At 39.8% G+C, this 21,842-nt stretch overlaps 1 protein-coding gene across 1 annotated transcript in view; it reads left to right on the forward strand.

Moving 5' to 3' along the window:
- SLC2A13 (solute carrier family 2 member 13) overlaps positions 1 to 21,842 on the forward strand; it is a 171,772-nt gene that overhangs the window by 21,816 nt on the left and 128,114 nt on the right. The window contains exons 2-3 of the mRNA XM_076328876.1: positions 8,893 to 9,052; positions 17,514 to 17,722. Coding sequence (XP_076184991.1) covers positions 8,893 to 9,052; positions 17,514 to 17,722 — 369 coding nt within the window. The remainder of the gene's footprint in view (positions 1 to 8,892; positions 9,053 to 17,513; positions 17,723 to 21,842) is intronic.

The raw sequence follows: 21,842 nt of genomic DNA on the forward strand, positions 1-21,842 counted from the left end.
AATTTTCTGGATATTTAGCTTGATTATTTTGTCTCTAGTTAATTAAATCCTACTCTCTCCTTCTGACTTTGCCACTCAAAATAAATTTTCTTTTTACATGTTTTTGGATTACTGTAACCTTGAATAATCTTAAAATAACTTTGGATAGAAAAAATGATTCATTTTAAAAATTCTCTTCCCAAAATGAGCTGTTCTATGTATAGTACTAACGTGGAGGCTGAGGTTGAATAGGACCCTACAGTTAAAGTGGTTCTAGCGCTTATAAATAGTTACTTTCATCTGACTTTAAAAGCTTTCTCAGTCCTGTTTGCTTTCATGTAAAATTCTCTTTCTGTTCCTACTGTTTGACAATTTTCCCAGAGAAGTAGTTATTTTTTCCCCCCTCTAGATCTCCTACTTACTCTTTTGCTATCCACAGATTGTGGCGTGTTTTGTATCCCACTGCATTGGGATGTTACTTGATAGAACTGAATGCCTGCAGTTTTCTGCCTGTGGGTAGTTTTTTTTTATTTACTGTGTGTGTGTTATTAAAGATTCCTGCAGATTTTTTGTATGTTTTCAAGTCTTTGCTAAACTAAGTTTTCTTTTAATAAACTGAGTAAACTAGGTTTTATTTTAATAAACTTTCACACTCTAGCCTGTACATGGTAGGTTCTTGTCTATCTTGCCTCAAGAGTCATGGCTCGCTCGCTTTTTCCCATTTTGTAACTACCTAGTTTCCAGATTAAAAAGATTCCTTGCTTGCAGAATTTCAGTGTAGGACAATAAGTACTGTGATAAATAGTCCCTTCTTGATTACTCAATTTGTTGATATGATATCTACTATGATATGTGGTTTCCTTATGCTCTTCTTGTAAGATACTGCCCTGGAGATGTCAGAGAAAGGTCTTATTGCTTTCATTATATAGGAATTCTACTCTGTGTTGGCATCTTAATATTTTTATGAGCTGGGTTTACATCTATATCTTTTGATCAAGGGAGAGTTTGAAACTTGAAATTACTCTTCTGTGTAATGCAATTCACAAAGGCTAATGCTGTCTTTTGGGGGGTTTGCATTTACAATATGACAGTTGTGGTTGTTTCTAGTGGACACAATTTGAGTTATTTTTATGCGAAGAAGGATTTTGTGTTCTTGATCCTTACTGACACATACAACAGCGAAAAACCTTCTCATGGTCAACAGAACGAATTATACATTGAGGCTCATTAAGATATGATTGTTCTATAATTTTGAAATAATATCAACTAGCGAGGAGCTTCATTTATTTTTCTTCACATTGTTCTGGGCCTTGGACTCCTTCACAGTTGGATGCCACATAGTAACATAGGTTTTTGGCACTAATTATAATGTTAGTCACTCTGGTTTGGGCTAGTGGCTAGACAGGGACATAAAGATAGGCAATTACTTAGTGTGTTAGATGTTCAACAGTACAGGTTCTATAACTATGATGAACCAGCTCTCTCTGATTTAATAAATTAGTGTTTAGATAAAATAAAGGACTGTAATGAAGTCTGCTGACGTTGGACCTCCATTCTAGAGGAGGTGCACCTAAATCTACCTGTTACTGTGATTTATGTTCTCACAAAGCAATGTAGTTTTAGTGCCAGTGGTTTGTCCCACTGCCCTTAGGTATTTCAGAGCTCTGCTGTAGCCGAGTACAGTTGTGCCACTGCTAAGAAACGGACTTCTACTAATCTGATGTAGGGGAGAGAGTGAAATGGGAAAGTGTGCTGCTAGTCATCCTTGTGTCCTGGTTTTGGCTGGGATAGAGTTAATTTTCTTCCTGATAGCTGGTATACTGCTGTGTTTTGGATTTAGTATGAGAATAATGTTGATAATACACTGATGTTTTAGTTGTTTGCTAAGTAATGCTTACACTAGTCAAGGACTTCTCAGCTTCTCATGCCTTCACAGGCTATGGCTGTGTAGTGTTTAGCTGCCTGCTGGGTTAAACCACAACACCTTGAAATAACTTTCAGTAACCAGTTACAAACTGCTGATAATGCCTTTACTAGATATGTGCAGTGGGTGGAAAGCCTAGATATTAGAGAGGACTTGGGCTTTCCCCTGATGTTCACACTCAAATACACGCTGTTTCAATGAGATTTTAGCTTTGTCTGCTAGGGAAGTGGTTAGTGTACTAGAACAGTGTTCAAATGCACTGCTTTCTCAAGTACTTCATATTAATATGTTTAATGAGGCACTCTAATATCCCCTTAGGTTGACTGTCATTACTGAAAACTGATGTGTTAACTGTAACAACAGAAAAGGACTCTATAAGACTATGAAAAAGCTTAATTTTTGTTTAGATTGAGCCATATAATTAAAATATGTTGTGGAGTTGTCTGTAGAATAGAGGTGGCTGATTGTTGCTGGAGCTCCTGTATGTGTGTTTGTGAAAGCTAACGGTCTTTTAAAATAAATATACTTTGCAGGTAAAATGTATCCATTTTGTCAACGATAGCATTCTTTTCTCCACAAATTACTTAAATGGATGACAGTAAAGAATACACAACCATTGTGGAACTTGTCACTTCTTTCAAAAAGTTAACCAGTGTGTTGCCCTTATCGTCTTGAATATTACTACTCAGATGTGAGCCATGTTCTAAAATTATCGGTTGGCAAGAATGCTGTTCTTGTCAGAAACAAAGTAAAAACCTTAGAGTATAATTTGTGGGAACACAACTGAAAGAAAATACTTGATGAAAGTCTCTTTGTCTGTATAATCTGATGTACTTCTGGGATCAATAGTGTTTCCAGGCACTGAATTTAGATTGCATGTCCAATATCCAAGATCTAAGAAGTTTATCAGATTTCCTGCGAAGTTGCTGGAAGAAAACATTAGTCTGGTATTCAGCTGTAGCTTGGCAAGTTTCCCCCTGCCCCCTTTGGAATTTACTATTTAATTTAAAAAAAAACCAAACAAACAACCAAACCTTAAATTCATATTCAAATTTTCTCATAGCATAACAGCCTCTATTAAGTTGTTTATTAATATTTAATTCCTGATTCTCTTTGCCATAAACTTGCTTCTTCATCACGTTGCCTCCACAAATCCTCCATCTTTGGAATCACTTACTGAGGCTTCTTGGAATCCTTACAAGTAGTACAAACCACTATGGGCAGCTTCTTAATGAAGTGAACTTTAAAGTTGGTTGCATTAAAGTTTAACATTTTAATGAAAATTTGCTCTTAGAAATTCATTCTAAGATATGTGAAAAAACAAAACTATTACCTTGGTTAAGTATCTCAGTACAGCTTTACATGTTAGTGAAGAATGCCTCATTCCCATGAGTATTCTCCTGAAAGGAAACATTTTAGTAACTTGTGTTTCTGCCTGTTTATTTGGAACTCAATACAAATTTCTGTAATGAGCTGTGACTGTTCTGTGTTGTTAATAGAGATTAATGGCTCAGTTGCTGTACTCTGAAATAGGATCAGGGATATCTTTGCTTTTTGGTTTTTTGTGATTATTTCGCATCCTGATTTTAGTTTCCAACTGGACAGTCTGGAGTCCCACGGCAGCTCAGGCCAGTCTCTGTATCATAGGTAGTCCTGCCTATAGGCCAGTAACAGGCTTTTAATCTCATCGTGAACTGTTTAAGGGAGCTAAGTGGTACAAACCCCTTAACGGGCAGGTGGATATCCTTTTAGCTGGTGTATTCCCTGGTTTACCTGGTGTTGATGCAAAGGGTCAGCATGAGCTGGAGGGAAGGAGGCACAGAACCATGATGCAAAGAGACGCCAGCTCCTGGATGTGCCTCCTTAGCACTTCTAGTTAACCATCAGTCCTCTTTATTCCTAAGCATGAAAGGCTGATTGGGTTGTGTGAGGTTTTTTTGAAGTTACCCAGTTCTTGTCACCTATCTCTTGTGTTTATGAACCTTTTGGGTAGTAATCTAAACAGCGACAACAAAAAATTGTCAGGAATCTTTCCCAATGTTTTTGCTGCTCCTGATGCTGGTTATTGGTTGATGCCAGTGAAATGACTGACACTTAGATCCTTACTACCCTAGAGCTTTTTTGTTATGCTAGGAGTAAAAGTGCATCTTATTCAATATCCTGTCTCCAGCTTTTGTTGCTAATCTGTTTTTATGATGCACCTTCCCTCATGTCTGCTAGACACACGATTGGAGCTGTAGTGGAATTCCTGGTCTTTACAGGGTACGTTTATATCCATCTGATCTTGCAAAAAAGTCTTTAAAATTATTCAATCTCCCTAGTATTTATTCTCAAATGCTTTTTATAAATAAGAACTTGGATTCCTTCTTTAGTCCTTTTGTTTTGCTACCTTAATCTCATTTCTTAAAATATATTTTTAATTCTCCTAATTATCATAGGAGTTCTCCTTCATGACCTTTTCATCTGTCCTGTCAGTAGGTTTGTTGACTTCATTCCTGAACTTCTTAATGAATTCTTTATAATGCTTACGTGTTCATACCGAAAAATACCTTTCTGGGTGGTAATCTGATTCTAAGATGCCTTTTCACACCTGCTTTCTATTGATTGTCTTAAAATTGAGCTGTGCACTGTCTTGTCTCTGCTTTCCAATGGTCAGTCTGCAGATTATAGTAGCAGCTCTAGTAATTAGGCTCCTAAGTGATCTTAGAAGTGAAAAAACATTTAATATGATGATTTCAGTCCATCATGTCATCTAATGCTTCCCGTATAAATAATTAGATGTATCTTGTGGTCTAAATTTAAGGAATCTTCTATTATATTTTTTTCTGAACTATATTCTTTAATGAGGGCAGAAGGTTAATGCCTTGGGTACTCAAGTGGATAAAGATTGGGCTTGCCTGCTCTCTCTTCTCAGATTTCATAGCTGCGATGCACAATGTAGAGCTTAAACTTTCTCTGACAGATTTCCAGTTAATTGTTTTCATTTTCTTTTCCTCACATCTTGTCACTTATCAGCTTTATTAGTTAGGTAGTAATATACTTGCCTGCAGCAAGACTCTTTTATTTGGTGTGAGCAGTTTAACAATGAGAGTGTATTAGAATATGTCACCTAAGTGTAAATGAAACCATTCTCATATGAAAGATTAAGAGAAGACTGAATATGCACTCATTTTGCTAGGAAAGCTGTTCTTTGTTTTCAAATTTCTTTAATACCTATCTATTAAAATAACTACATAACAAATACTGGTTATGTATTTTAGAGATTTTTATAGTTGATTAACATTTAATACCTTGCTTCCAACTATGGCTTTTCACAAGAACTTGCTCTCCTGTGTTCTAGTGTGTCTTAAATTGAAATTAGAGGAGGAAAATCTGGAGAACATTGATGCATTCTAAGGCAATTGAAAGCAAATCTGTAATTTAAATAACATTATAGAATCTAAAACTTTTATTTCCTTAAAGTGGTATGATTTTTTCCTTAATTTGATCTGTTTCAGAATAGCCTTTTTTACTTCTGGTGATTTTTTTAGAAAGAACTTTGCTTTTGTGTGTGAATTGTTGCTGGATGGCAGCCAGACAAACTGGGGAGGCTTTCCTAATTGCCTCCTCCTGTTTCCTGAAACCTCCTGCCTCACTGTGTTTCAGGCTCAGAGTAGCGAAGCATATGTTTTGATATCTAAATGATAACTGGAAATATGTAACAAATTTATCTTCTGAACTGAGGTTTTTGTTTAGATGTTTTGAACCTATAGGTTTTGGGAAACCCAGTAGAGGAAGTAAAATCTTTGGCTAGCTTGTGATGGGACTGTTGAGGTGCGCAAGCTTCCCCTTCCTCTGCTAATTTCTGTAGTCACTAACTTTGTGGCAAGAACACAGCAGAAACAGTAAATCTCCTGCTGTCATGGTGCCTCTTCTTCAAGACACTTTACAACATGTTTTAACCTTCACATTACCCTCAGATTACAGCAGCAGGCTTTAGTTCCACCTGTAAATGGCAAGTGTTGCGTTAGCCGGCGCTAATGGTGGTTCTAGCAGTGTCTCAGGACTGATGGTGTGCGCTGAATGTTGGCGATAGCTGTTGGTCTCGTCAATGGCATGGCTCTGCTTTTTGGATGCTTGAGAAATAGATTTGGCTGGCATGTTTTGAACAAGATTTCTCTGCAGATACTATGTAAAATCAGCCTTCATGAAGAGTTGAATGGGGCAAAAGAAGTAACTTTTTTACAGAGCATATATTGGTTTTGGTTGTGCACATCTTTCTAACTGCTTTCCATTAAAATCCACATAAAGATGTTGCCATCTTTACCTTTCAAATTAGCGTCACTAGACGATTATCTATTTCAAAGATATCATTCTTGGGAGTATATGTTATTTTTCTAAAGCTTTTAATGGTATCTGTGTTTGCAGGGCATGGGGGAGGATGACTGACTTTCAGTAGCTTCCAAGAGAAAGATGTGTCCCTTGAAAGATGGAAAAACAACCATATTTTTCTTCCCTGTGTTTATTGCAAGACCCCGTTCTGTTTCTATACCTGTTGGCTCCTTGTTGAAGGGCTTGGTCTTTCATTTCATTCCTGCTGCTCTGCATTCAATCATTTTCTCTCATTTCCATGTTACTCTTGCAAACAGCGGGGAAGTTGTTTATGGACCACATGATAAAATAACCACTGGCAAGCAGACTTTTTTTTCCCCCCCTTTTTTTTTTTCTTTCCATCTTTGAGGTACTATGGCTTGTTAGTGATGATTGGTCTTAATAGAGTAGTGGAGAGCAAAAAATGAATGGCCTCAAAAAAACCCTCCAGAGATATCAAATGTCTGGTCCACCGAGTCACGAATTCCCAAACCTGGTGATTATTGGAAGCTTGTTTAGGGTGTAGCAGGGGAATTACTCAATTCTTGTTTTGCTGCTGAGCCTTTCCTAGGCCTCTGCTGCCCGTTGCTGGCAGAGACCGGGACACCGGGCTTTGGGCCTGGCCCTGCGGAGCTGGATGTCCTGCCAGGCCAGTCCCAGCAGTGGGAAGATGGCCATGCTGCAGCTGCAGGAACGAGCATGAGCATGTGAGGTGGCATGCCTGAGGCAGATGGGAGGTCGGGGGAGCAGGAAGGCCTGGCCTCCCCACACCAGGGCTGCCGCAGCTGTAGGGCCCTTCTTCTCCACCCTGGCGTGAGCCACTGCCTCACGTGGGTCCTCAGTGGCTTTTGTTTCCAGAAAGCGGACGTGCTCCTATGCTTTCCCATAAAGGCTTTTCCCTTATATGTGCGCTATCTACATGGCTTTAATTGCAATTAGTTCAAACGCTGATGTGAAAGATGTGAGAGAAATATCCCTAATGGTAGACTGCGTCTGAAAATTTGCGTCTCTATCAAACACGCAAAGGGCTATTTGAATGCTTTTTTCCGTGGTGCATTCTGGTTGGCTTTGAAAAACGGTTGAATAAATTTTTAATTTTTTTTTCCCCCCTGACACTTTTATGTGTTTTTTTTATTCTGTGTGGGTTGCTCAGTAAATAGGAGGGGGAGGCATTGGCGTGTCCTGGGAGGCTCTGCCAGGAACTGGGTTATCATGCTGAGAGGCTGCTGTGAGCGTTTACCTATTGTAACAAAAGATCTTCTGATGCCATTTTATTATTAAACAATCCATATTCCTTGCTCGAGCTTTTGGAGGCTCCCAGCAGTTCTGTCAGGCTAACTTTGTTGCTAAAGATGATTTTGTGCTCTTAGTTCGGTGAGTCAGCCAGGCAGCGGGGCGCCGGCCGAAGCCTCCACCATTTTATGACGAAGCCTTTCTGCCGTGACGTGAGCCGGGAACCGTAGCCATGCTTCAGGAACTGCCTGAATGCCTTTAGGTGACCCCCTTTCCTGCTGGGGGTACGGCACTGGCACGTGCTGGTGTGGGGCTGTCGGTGTGGATGTGGTGGAGCTGCCCCAGGCTGGAAGATGTGATGTCTCTGCTGCTGCTCGGCCGTGCTCACTGTGCTCAAGTTGTATCTCAGCTGGCTTCAGTCGAAATGTGTTTTTGTGTGTGTGCTGCCAACGTACTTCCAGTTTTAAGTACAAAAAAAAATTGCTGTTGGTTGTCACTGTTGGCTCTCTTGAAGAAATGAGGATACACATTTCCTTTAAATGAGAGCATGAATTTTTTGGTGGATTTGGACCACCAAAGCATGTACTGTACCCAGCCCTGTTCTTTATACGCTTATGAACTCCTGTTTTTATGGTTTGTGTGTGTGTGCGTGCTCCTGTGTGTGTTCCACGTGGGTACTTCTATCTTTTGCACAAATGGCTCATTTAGAGCCATCAGAAAATTTATAGGAAATACTACCAGTGTTAAGACAGAATAAAAGGCACCTGTGCTTTAGCTGCAGTTCTTGCAGCTTACCCTTACCCTTATGGCGGTAGAGTTTTTAGCACTGCATATGGAATACTTTTAAACCAAGTGAAGAAACAATCAAGAAAGTCAAGGAACAATCTGTTCTCTATAACAATAATGAAATTACACAATAATAATAATGATAATGAGAATAATAATGCTTGGCTTTGCTTTTTCTTGGAGGTGGAAACCATGCTGAAGTTCTGTTTAAACCCAGAGCTATGAACACTTGGCATCTTCACTTAGTCACTTTGACTTATGTAAGCTTGGATACTGGATTGTAGCACCTCTTTGTTTCAAAACTATAAATATAGTTATGCTTTTTATTTAATCTTGGTATACATGCAATGTGAATTGAAGTGAGTTATTCCTTGTATCATTACATCAAACCTTGAACTTGCGATACAGCTGCTAGCAACCAGTGTGCATACCCATTTGCTCTGGGTATTCTTCCAGAGTTCATTAGGTGTATTATCTTTCTTTCATCTTTCAGAACCTGGAAATCAAATTCTTCCAGCTTGTTCCATTTAAATGGTGTAATATTTTATGATGAAAAAGGGATGTAGTATCTCTAGTATCTCTTTTGATTTTTATAACTGTAATTTAATTTATTCTTGTAGGTGTAGCATCTATGACTGTGCCAGTGTACATCGCAGAAGTTGCTCCACCACACTTAAGAGGCAGATTAGTCACCATTAACACTCTGTTCATCACCGGAGGGCAGTTTTTTGCAAGCGTTGTCGATGGAATCTTCAGCTACCTCGCGAAGGATGGATGGAGGTTTGTGAGTCTTCCTTGCTAAAAGCAAAACTGGCGTGGTCGTGATTTGGTTGACACCTATTATAATTCTTGTTGGTAAAATAGAGTTTACATATAGAGTGGTAAAACTGTATACTGAAATGGAACTTCAATAATTAACTCTTGCTAAATGATATCCATACTGCTTTCACTTAGGCTTAATATTCACAGTATGCTTAGGTTTTTTGACTTTACTGAACTTTAGAATGGATGAGCAATAAAGATGCATCAACAAGCTTGAATGATTGTCATGACGTTTATGGAAGTAGCTTTACCTTTTGCATTTAGAATAATTACATGCTGATTTTTCAAAAGGCAAATTTCCAGTAAGTATGATGCTATATGTGCAAAATAGAGGTGTATTTCAAATATTCTTAATCTCAGCAGCAGTAATCCAATCAGAATTGAAGTGAAGGACATTGTAGCATAACTTTATAGTTAAAAGTTTAGGTTATAGAATAATATGAATCTCTTTTACTCTACTTTCTGAATATTATGTTCTTCCTGTAGACATCGCTAAGTCTTTCTGGACTGCAGCCTTATACCTACCTTCTTTATGGTGGTGTGTCGTTTGAGAGAGATGAGAAATTTCAGTGACTCAGTATTTTACTTGCAGTGCTGACTTGAAAAAATAATTAACAGAAATGTGTACGAGGAATTAACTTATACTATACATTCCAACTTCTGGAAACTTGTGCTTAATTATGCGTGTTTTTCTCTTGAAACACTCTTGGGAAAGGGATGCATGTTGTAGGGCCTTCGATTTCTGTCTTTACAGCCTGGAATCATTATGCTATTTGAAAATCCTAATTTGAAGGATCCTCCCTGCCACCCCAAAAACTTGCAACATAAATGCTACTGTGTTCTCTGGCTTCTAATGGAGCTGAATAGGGATTTCTAGGTGCACTGACGTTTGAGGTTTAAGTTAGGAACAATTAATTTGGAACTTGGTACGTAGAAGAACTTGGAAGCTGATCTCTTCATAGTATGTAAAGAAATACACATTAAAACAAAAAGTTAATGTTTTCTTAATGAATCTACGGTTTAATTGGTGTATGTCTGAAGATTCAAGACACTTGAGGTTTTTACTTTTTGTCCATGTGATTGTTTCCTTTGCCTCTTTTGTAAAAAGATGTCACATTTTGACCTTAAGAAAAAAGTCACTTCATGCTGATTTAGTTTAATTTTAGTTTAATTTTAAGTTTTAGCTCTGCTTTGTGCTTTCTGAAAATGCATTGATTACTTTAGCTCAAGTGAAAATAGCATTTTGCATTTTTACGTGAAGCTTTTGATGATCTTTTCATTATAATGCAGCTGCATTCTCTGGCAGACTATATGTCCACTTATGGAGAATGGAGAAACAGCCTTCACTAAAGAAAAACTTAGTTTTATAGGATTGCTAATCCCTTTCTGCAGTTAAAGAAACATGTTCAATTTGAGAAAAGTTAATGGCATGCAGTACTGCATTTCTAGGTAGAATACAAACTGAAGTATTTGATCCCAAATGCCAATTATTTAGTAGTTGCTTTATTATTTTAAATTCACTTTTAGCCTAAATAATTTGCTAGTGTAATGGCTCCCTCTGCACGGGGCGGGGTGGGAGGAATGGACAAGTAAAGATAATTATTTAGAAATGGAGCTCTTGAGTCACTGTTACTGTTAAAGGCGTTGTGCGCTTTCTGTTTAGGTAGATTTTTTGAGTTCAGTTTACCTCAGCGGTTATGGATTCAGCTGGGGGAAGCTTTTGTGGATGTAAATCTGTGGGGTGTTGTGTTTTTTTTTTTTTTATTTTTCCCACTAGTGCATTGACACATAGGAGGTCAGGATGTGTTTGTAATGTGTGTTTCAGTAAATACTAGTGTATTGGAAGAAAAATACAACCTAACAGAGTATCTGACAAGTATTGACCTTATTGGAGCTGTGTTTTTTGTTTAATTGTTCAGATAAAGTAAAATATTCCCTAGCTTGAATTTTTGCAGCTCAAAAGCAGACTTCTAGGCTTCTTTGGAAAAGGTCAGTCAAAGAGCTAGCATTGTGATATAGGATGTATCAGTTTTCAAATCAAGCAGTCACATAGGATTGACGAGTACAGTTGTATGTAAATGATTATTTAAGTGAAAAATATCATTGCAGTTTGTTACACACATACAAGGTACCATCTTTTGATATGTTAATTTGTAAATATATTTAGCTAAAGTGGAGGATTAGGTGGAAGGCAATAATCATTGTCAAATGTAGATTTCATCTTTTTGTAAAACACTGATGTTTTGATATGCCACTATACCTTAAATAGGAATGAGGCCCCCACCCACTGAAATGCTGTGCAACTGTTCTGAGAACTTCTACATTGATGTAACTTATTCTTCTGTTTGGAACAAAAAATAAACTACTCTGGTATAATTCACGCCTTTTAACCTATCTGAACTGAAAAAATTAAAAGTAAAATCTAGAACCCATGGATTGAGTAAGACTGGGTGTTTGATCAAAGCTCTGTGAGATGCTGACTTTTGAACACCTCCAGCTATGGGCATTTCCACTTCTCAAGGCAGCTTGTTCAGATGTTCAGTCACTCTTACTGTGAAGAATTGCTTTCCTTCATCTTTGATCTGAATTTTCCTTGTTGCAACTTGTGACTATTGACTCTTGTCCTTTCACAGTGTACATCTGAGAAGAGTCCGTCTCCATCTTCTCTGTGAGCTCCTTTTCAGTTGTGAAAGATGCAATTAAAGCTCCTCTTGATCATCTCTTTTCTGGGCAGCACAAACCCAGTTTTCTCAGCCTCTTCTTTTACGTCATACACCCCAGTTGCACGACCATCTTAGTGATCCATTGCTATTCCTGGTTTGTAGCTCTCTCTCATGTTGGTGGTCCCAGTCTTCCAGATTCAGCATGGTGTGTTGAATAGTGAGGAGTAATTGTTTCTTGCAGCCTGCTGGCTCATGCTGGATAACTTTTGCTAATGCAGTAATGCTGTTTTATGTACAGGCCAAGTACTGTTCTACCGGATCGAGTGGAGCGAAGTGAAGTGAAACTGTTGATGATGCATTGGGCAGAAACTGAGGTTACGCTAGTGATGAGGTACCCAAGGATTCTCAGCTGTGATGCTGGAGCTGTTAATTGGGGATTGTGTACTTGTCTGTCCTCAGCTAGTTTACTGCAACCTAAGACTGAGCAGGGAAGAGTACAGATGGTCTGTCACCTGGAAAGAGTGGCCAGCAAACACATGGGGAGAAATCACAGATGTTCACTCCTGAGTCATCACATATAAGAAGGAAAATTACGGCGATTATTGTAGCTCTTAGTGACTGAATGGATAAGTATTGGAGTGCTACAAAAAACAATAAGGAACTTCACTTTTTCTCGTCTCTGCTTGTTCTTGGAAATGCTGGATATAAAATTAAAAATAAACCAAAGAAAACAAATATTTAACCTGACTCTTATGTCAGGTTAGCTTTGTAAACCCTGCTAATGCCATCTTAATAGTATTGCAGCAGTATGTCTGAGAAGGAGAAATGTTACAGCAGACTTATTAAATTTCATGCTGGATTTTTTCAGGTCTGCTAGACATCTGGCTTCAAATGCAAAGTCTTGTACTCTGTATGGGAAAGAACTATATTAGATTTCTGAAAGCTGGCTCACTGCATGAAATATCTTAAATTGCCTGCTTTTACTCTGCATTGGTTATATCAAAGTTGCTTGATCTGGAAATTGCAACAACTCTTGAACTTGCAATGGACGTATGCTCTTAACTGAACATTTTCCTTCTCGCTTGCTCCTCGTACTCAACTTTGACCAGAAACATGTTGATTGGAAACTGACTTTAGTGAGTGAGCACTTTCTGTACATTTCTTTTGTATCTTACCTGTAATAAACAATCCAACGGAATCCAACTAGTAGCCTTAACAGGCTGGATCGAGCTTTCAGGAGTGTCAATTGATTTTGCCTCCGAGATGATTGTAGGTACCCAATTGCTTAGTTCTGGAGGCTCTGCTGCATTTAAGGGACTGAAGGGCTTTAGAGGAGCAGAAATTAGGTAATATGAGGATAAAGGACTAAATCTGTTTATTTAGATGCATTAAAAGATCCTTTTGCTTGCAGTTTGACAGAATACAGTGATTGTGTTTTTGATCTCTATGGTTTTGTTCTACTCTTCATTTGAAATAGAAAAGGCTTTCTAAATACCATTTTAATGCAGACATTGAATATACAATTTGGTGAGCTTCAATGGTGTATGTGTAAAGGTGATTCTGTATACAGTTACCAAAATGTTTGTGTTGAGGGAAGAGCATAGGAAGAAATGACGACATTAATGAATGAGTCCATTAGTGAATGAGGAATGAGAACGTCAGTGAATTACTGACACTTGTTAGATATGTTGGCTGAAGACTACTGAACTAATAATCCTTCCTTTTGAATTTATTTTCTTCCATCTGCTTTTCTTTTTTTTAACTAATGATGAGCTATACCATTCTTAAAGTGTTAGAAAAGAAGAGACTTGCTCACAAATTTCTTTCTAGACCAAGATTTACTTGTATGACCTTTTGGAATTTTTGCTGGTTTTAGGAAGAACTTGAGGGCTCAGCTTGGGGATGGGAAGACTGGCGTGCATGCACGTTGTCCCAGGGTGGCCATCCTCTTTGCATTACCTTTTGGGTGTTCTTTTTCCCATTCTCAAGTTTTCTGCCCTGTAGTATTGCTCATGTTTTTCTTTGTTAAATCTACAAATGCCTCTAAGAAAGTCTTTTTCCATTTTCATCCAAAATGCATTTGGACTTGAGAAATACATTTGGTTCATTGCCCTGAAACAAGGTTTCCGTTAATGGTTGTGCTCTCTTTCCTACTCTATTAGCAATCTCATTTCATAGCATGCTTTATAAAAACATCTAGGTGAGAGACTGCTGAATGGTCTGTGTGGAAGCACACATCCTGGCGTATGGAGAGAGGAGCTGGAGGAGAGATTATCAAATTTCCTTAGTCTCCTGACTGATGTCAAGGCGTGAAACTGTTTGAGTACAGACTACCTCAGTATTCAGTCTGAGGGCTAGTTTCTGGAGGTGTTTTAATGATTATAACCACTGATGTGAAACCCGTGATAGCTGCAATAATGTACAGGTGACACCAGCACTGTTTAAAGTCTTTAATGGAAGTGAAAAAAATCTCAGTGAAGCGCAAATGGGAAAAGGTCAGATTTAAAAAGCAGAACAAAATTATACATTGTTCTGCAATTCTTGTTATTCTTCTTAGTGTTTTATTGAAGGAATATAAAAATGTGAAGTGTATAGACCAGAACCATCCATGAAAGTTAGTGGTATGCTTGTCTTCCACAGCCTTTTCCCCCCACTTTAGCTGGAGCGAATCATGGTATCTGTGGGTGTTGTCACAGGTGTCAGTGCTGATCCCTGGAAGCATAACTCTGACTCTCTAATATTGCAGCTGGCTGAAGATTTAAGAGCAGACTCTAAAAGATCTGGTGTAAATTGCTGTGCTGGTGAAATGAACTTTCTTCAGTGTTTCTGCTTATAGTGAGTGAGCCAACTAGGGAAGGCGCCCTGCTGGATCTCTTGTTTGTGAACAGAGACGGACTTGTGGGTGATGTGACGGTTGGAGGCTGTCTTGGGCATAGCGATCACAAAATGATAGAGTTTTCGATTCTCAGAGAAGTAAGGAGAGGGGTCAGCAGAACTGCCACCTTGGACTTCTGGAAGGCAGACTTTGGCCTGTTTAGGAGCCTGGTTGACAGAGTCCCTTGGGAGGCAGTCCTGAAGAGCAAAGGAGTCCAGGAAGGCTGGACATTCTTTAAGAAGGAAATCTTAAAGGCACAGGAGCAGGCCATCCCCATGTGCCGAAAGACGAGCCGGCGGAGAAGAAGACCGGCCTGGCTGAACAGAGATGAACAGAGAGCTTTGGCTGAAACTCAGGAAAAAAAGGAGAGTTTATGACCTTTGGAAGAAGGGGCAGGCAACTCAGGAGGACTACAAGGATGTCGTGAGGTTATGCAGGGAGAAAATTAGAAGGGCCAAAGCCCAGCTAGAACTTAATCTGGCTACTGCCGTAAAAGACAATAAAAAATGTTTCTATAAATACATTAGCAACGAAAGGAGGGCTAAGGAGAATCTTCATCCTTTATTGGATGTGGGGGGAAACATAGTGACAAAGGATGAGGAAAAGGCTGAGGTACTTAATGACTTCTTTGCTGCAGTCTTTAATGGTAAGACCAGTTGTTCCTGGGGTACCCAGCCCCCTGAGCTGGAAGACAGGGATGGGGAGCAGAATGAAGCCCCCACAATCCATGGGGAAATGGTTAGCGACCTGCTACACCACTTAGACACACAAGTCTATGGGGCCAGATGGGATCCACCCAAGGGTACTGAGGGAGCTGGTGGAAGTGCTCACCAAGCCACTTTCAATCCTTTATCAGCAGTCCTGGCTAACCAGGGAGGTCCCAGTTGACTGGAGGTTAGCAAATGTGACGCCCATCTTCAAGAAGGGCCGGAAGGAGGATCTGGGGAACTACAGGCCTGTCAGTCTGACCTCGGTGCCAGGGAAGGTTATGGAGCAGATCATCTTGAGTGCCATCCCGTGGCACGTACAGGACAACCAGATGATCAGGCCCAGTCAGCATGGGTTTATGAAAGGCAGGTCCTGCTTGACTAACCTGATCTCCTTCTATGACAAGGTGACCGCTCAGTGGATGAGGAAAAGGCAGTGGGTGTTGTCTACCTGGAATTTAGTAAAGCCTTTGACACCATTTCCCACAGCATTCTCCTGGAGAAACTGGCTGCTCATGGCTTGGATGGGCATACTCTTTGCTGGGTCAAAAACTGGCTGGATGGCTGGGCCCAAAGAGTTATGGGGAATGGAGTCAAGTCCAGTCGGTGGCCGGTCACAAGTGGTGTTCCCCAGGGCTCAGTTTTGGGGCCAGTTCTGTTTAATGTCTTTACCAATGATCTGGATGAGGGGATCGAGTGCACCCTCAGCAAGTTTGCAGACGACACCAAGTTGGGTGGGAGTGTTGATCTGCTCAAGGGTAGGAAGGCTCTGCAGAGGGACCTGGACAGGCTGGATCGATGGGCCGAGGCCAACTGTATGAGGTTCAACAAGGCCAAGTGCCGGGTCCTGCACTTGGGTCACAACAACCCCATGCAGCGCCACAGGCTTGGGGAAGAGTGGCTGGAAAGCTGCCTGGCGGAAAAGGACCTGGGGGTGTTGGTCGACAGCCGGCTGAACATGAGCCGGCAGTGTGCCCAGGCGGCCAAGAAGGCCAATGGCATCCTGGCCTGTATCAGAAATAGTGTGGCCAGCAGGAGTAGGGAAGTGATCGTGCCCCTGTACTCGGCACTGGTGAGGCCGCACCTCGAATCCTGTGTTCAGTTTTGGGCCCCTCACTACAAGAAGGACGTTGAGGTGCTGGAGCGTGTCCAGAGAAGGGCAACGAGGCTGGTGAAGGGTCTGGAGAACAAGTCTTATGAGGAGCGGCTGAGGGAACTGGGGCTGTTTAGCCTGGAGAAAAGGAGGCTGAGGGGAGACCTTATCTCTCTCTCCAACTCCCTGAAAGGAGGTTGTAGCGAGGTGGGTGTCGGTCTCTTCTCCCAAGTAACTAGCAATAGGACGAGAGGAAATGGCCTCAAGTTGAGCCAGGGGAGGTTTAGATTGGCTATTAGGAAACATTTCTTCCCTGAAAGGGTTATCAATCACTGGAACAGGCTGCCCAGGGAAGTGGTTGAGTCCCCATCCCTGGAGGTATTTAAAAGATGTGTAGATGTGGTGCTTAGGGACATGGTTTAGTGGTGGACTTGGCAATGTTAGGTTAACAGTTGGACTTGATGATCTTAAAGGTCTTTTCCAACCTAAACAATTCTATCTTGATTCTATGTTGATAGTCAGAAATTTTCAAAAGTAAACCAGACATCTCCTTAAACAAGAGGCGTGTTCCTTGGTCACGTGTGTCTGTGTATACATATTACTGACCAAATTAAGCACTTTTCATTTGCTGGTTTTGGGTTTATTTTTTTTTATACGTCTGTAAATCAATTAGCAGGATTTTAGTCTCATTTTTGCCATCAGCAGTACCCATTTGCTCTCTGTGCCTCTGATTTCTCTTTCTGTTCATTCTTTTATCTTCAGCAAAGGGATTATCAGTTTCCTAACTACTAGAATGTTTCAGGGTTTTTATTTAGTTTGACTTAGTGTCCTCGGGACCAGTGGCTGTAGGGTCAGTGGTGGCAGAACAGTCAACATGTCCTTGAGATTTTCTGGAATTGAAAGCGAGGGTCCTGTTTTCTAAAATACTTGCAGAATATGATTCTTCCCTGCTTAACTTCTGGTGATGAATATGCGGGGAGGAGGGTTTGATTTGTAAATTACAGCTTGAGTAGCTGTAGCTGAGTCTTCTCATAGCATGCTTTTGTAGGCAAATATTAGATATTTATTTATTTATTTCCAGGTACATGCTGGGCCTGTCGGCTGTTCCCGCAGTTATACAGTTTCTTGGATTCCTCTTTCTTCCCGAAAGTCCCCGCTGGCTCATTCAGAAAGGCCAGACTCAGAGAGCACGGAGAATTCTGTCTCAAATGCGTGGCAACCAGGCAATTGATGAGGAGTACGACAGTATCAAAAACAACATTGAAGAAGAAGAAAATGAAGTTGGAGCAGGTATGCTGAATGCTTCTTGGCCTCTTTGCCTATCAATGAGGAGATAAAAATCAGAAGAAATGTTGAAGTCATAGCCTGTGGGAACTTGATGTTTTGCTTTTTCTTGTCTGTTTTGCTATTTGAAATATTTCATATACTGGTAGCTTCAAAAATGAACAGATGTTTCTATGATCCTACAGTTTTAAATTAGGCTCTGGTTTCTTAAGTGAGGAAAAAGTAAAGTTGTGTAAGATTCTAAGTTTATACCACCTACACTTATGTGAGAATTGCACTCAAAAAATTACTCAGTTTAAGAATGCACATCTTGAAGAGTGGAAATAAATAAAATGAACTTTGGTTTCTTTCATCAGTGGAAAAGGCCAAACAGACACTAGGGAAGTCAGAAGGCATTTTACATACCTGAATTATCCAGAGGCCGTATCCTGGCCCACCGTATTCTACACAAGCAGCCTTTGGAAAGATTTACAAAACTAGGCATGTAATATAGAGATTCTTTTTCAGTAAAGGCAGCTTCTGAAAGTCCTTTTGGTCTGCCCCCAAGAGAATAAGTCATCTAAATCAAATCCTTTTTTTACTCTTTTGTATCCTTATGCCATAATTGCTCAAAACTTTATGTATGTACTTATGTGTGTACTTAAAAAGCAAGATTACCATTCCATTGACTTTCTGTCCATTACGTATTTTTCCCTTGCTTTGTGCTGAAAGTGTTAACGTGGGAATCTCACGTAAGGCTCTTAAGTAAGGCTCATCTTAATTCTTGCTTCCTTAAACATTGATAGGAAAATACTGTAACTTCTTAGAGCTGATGGAAAGAAAAATGCAAGTTATTTTATGTCTGTGTAAATTGAGATTCAACATCTTATAATACCTGATCTCATTGAGTTTGGCTTTGAGCCTTACAATAAATAATTAAGTATCTGGAAAAAGTTATTTGCTACATACTAGGGAAGGAATTTTCAAAATATTTATCACTGGTGTGAAGTAGGGCTGGATTTTTTTTCTCCTATTATGTTTTTGAGGCTTTGGATACTCTTTTCCATTTCTTCAGTGTGTGTGTGTGTGGGAAATGAAGTTCATTGAAGCTGATTTGATAAAAAGCTGAAGTGGATATTCATAGAACAGCTTGGGTTTAAGAGTCCTGTGCCGAGGTTCTTGATCCTAATTAGGGATTGAGTTGTTTGATTCCGTGGAGAGCCACTTGATGTTTAGTATTAAAATTTTTATGCTTTGTAGAAATAAAAGGAGCAGGTGTTTGACCCATCCAGTCCCTTATTTTTAGTCACTTGGGGTATAGGGTACGATCTTGTTTCTCTCTCTTGAATCTTGCTCATGCTGCTGTTTCGCTATTTGTAAACTAAATGTGGTGTTGTAAGACTGCAGTAGGACTGACTCCAGCTCAGTTGTTAATTCAGTCCTCTATACATTTGTAACTTGGACTGGCACATTAATTATGAGGTTGTTGGCTTTCTGGGATGTGTAGGTCTCTTGATTTCTGCCCCCTCCACTCCCCCGATAACTTACTGTGTTCCTGGAGTTTAGTTAAATCAAGCACATTCCTAGGAGAAATCTTGGTGACAGAGAATCAGTGTTTTCCTCTCAGGTAATCCACAGCTTCAGAGTTGTCACCAAAGGCCATTAGAAAAAAATGAGGGTACTTACAGGTATATGCTGTCCCGCTTGTTATAAACGCTTAGCAAATAGGCATTAGTTACGGTCACTCTTGGTTTTGATTATAACTTGGTAATAATTGCACTTCATCCCATTTAACCCAAAGTCTTTGTTGTTATTAAAAGGTATGTTGTGTGTCAGCATCAAGACATACATTATTTTTGTTACCTTTCTGTGACTTACAGGTGGTATTTACAAGTAGCGTTAAATTGTAATTACTTTCATTTCTTGAGGAGTTGTCTGGATCCTCAGTATTGAATTTGGCATGTGTAGTGCAAGAGCAACTTGCTGTTCGTGAGTTCATTGCCAGGTGTTCAGGTATTGACAACTCAAACGTGTGCTTCTGCAAAGACTTTGCGTTTCATTTTGCTATGTGTATTTTGGGGTTTTTTTGTTTGTTTATTTGATATATTCCTGTAGTACTTTTTGTATTCATTTCTCCTATTTGTTGCAGACAATGCTTTAGAACACTAGTTAATAGCAATGATAAATGATGGTACTAATTCCTATCAGACATTGCGGACATCATTCCAGTTTTATAAAAAGCTTTAATGACCCTGAACTGACAGTGTGTATATGTGGCATTCAAGGAAAGATAACTTCATAGACTGAAAATCATCTGGCTTACTTTTAGGTAATAGTGCCTTTTCCTTTCCTGTCTTTTCCTTTCTTGAAAAAGAGCAGATGTTCTTTTTCATTAATTGATACACAAGCATCTTTGCCAGTTTCTTAGGGCATCATTTTTCTAAGTGAAAATAAGCCTGTGTTTGACTCCTTCTCTGCAAGGGAGTAACAGAATGTAACTGTAACATATTCTCCAGTCCCACACTAAAAACTGTAATGCCTTTTGTAACTGTTTCATCAACTATTCTTGTCACGGAAATAATGAATCACAGGGGAACTTCATCTGTGTTGTTTAAGCTACTTAAAGGTTTGGTTTTAATGTCTGTCATAAAAACAGTGAAGTTCATTGCATTTTCCACATGGTCATCAAGCAGCTTCTGTCTTGAAAATAATAAAAAAGCCTTCAGCAACAAACTTCTGTTTCAGAAGTCTTTTGCACCAATGTGGGATACCTGTTAAGCGAACGATTCACATTTCTTTATCCTTTCCAATACATTCAGCCAAATCACTGCTGCTGATACTGCTTAGCAGCTTATATTTTAGCATTTTCAGATTAGTATCAGGAAAAGGATGTATCTTTTTAACAAACACATTCCCCATGACTGTTTATGCAAATGACATTTTTTCTGGCAGTCATGAATACTGCTTTTGCGTGCTCTATTCTGTGCTTCCAGTGTGACTTGGTGTTGTAACCTTGCATTTTGAGAAGGGAAGGGGGGGGCATTGCATTCTGCAGTAACATTACAAGACAAGTTGAATCTTGGTCAAGTCCAGCTAATCATCATCTTTTAATGTCATCCCCGTCTCAGATGGTGGGGCTGTAGTGCAATAGGGAGCTGGCGATAGGAAAATCAAGGGTGGAAGGACTAATGAGGAAGATGTTAGAGAGAAGAGAGCTCCCCAAGAGTTGTGGAAGCAGTAGTTTATAGGTGTGAAGTGGCCTTCCCCTTCAAATATGCTGTGGATCTTGCAGATTCCCCAGTGCTTGGCTCAGGCTCTGAAGCTTTAGAGGAGAGAAAAGGGGAGAGAATGGTCGGAAGGGGTTTGCAATCGAGGGAAGGATCAAAGACGTTGCTAGGAGAGAGTTCTGGAGTGACTCTTTCTAGCAAAACATGTCTGACTCGCACTGCTGCTGAATTGTAGTTTTTAGTACAGTTAAGGCAGAGGTTCTGTACTGCATGTTAGTTGAAAACAGGCAATCAAATCGTAGCAATGCAGGTAAGCACTGCCACAGTGGCTTAATACACAGGTATAGATGAAGTAACTTGTGCTCCTAAGCGAATTAGAGAGTGGGATTTGTAATGCTAATTCTAGAGCAAGCACTTTGGAGAGAGTTTAACAGTGGCAGTTTTGTGCATAACCATAAAGCTATCTAGCACACCTTTTGTAAAAGTCTTACAGGCTGCCAGTGTAGTGGTCATTTCAGACTGGAAAGAAATCATTATAGCATCCGACAGAGACATTTTACATAGATCATTAATTTCCTATATGTTTGACAACACTCCAGTGTTCAAAGCAAATCGTAGAAGAGCATCAGTTTGTACTGTCTTTCTGTGTGAAAGCATCTGCAAACTGCATGGCTTTTCCTCACGCCTCTCTTGTAGCAATACTGAGCTGTGATGTGCCAGGATGCATGGTATTTCACGTGAAATCAGTAGTGATGAGTATAGTACTAACTTAACATCTTGACGAAATGAACATCATTTGCATTAAGACTAGACATTCATTTTTTGTGTAGATGAGGGATGTGTAACCATGAATCATAATTACACTGAGAGAGCAGTGTAATCTCCCCCAGCCCTGTTTGTCCCACATTTCTCTAACATGT

This window comes from Aptenodytes patagonicus, chromosome 1, assembly GCF_965638725.1.
Source record: "Aptenodytes patagonicus chromosome 1, bAptPat1.pri.cur, whole genome shotgun sequence".
Classification (NCBI taxonomy): Eukaryota; Metazoa; Chordata; class Aves; order Sphenisciformes; family Spheniscidae; genus Aptenodytes; species Aptenodytes patagonicus.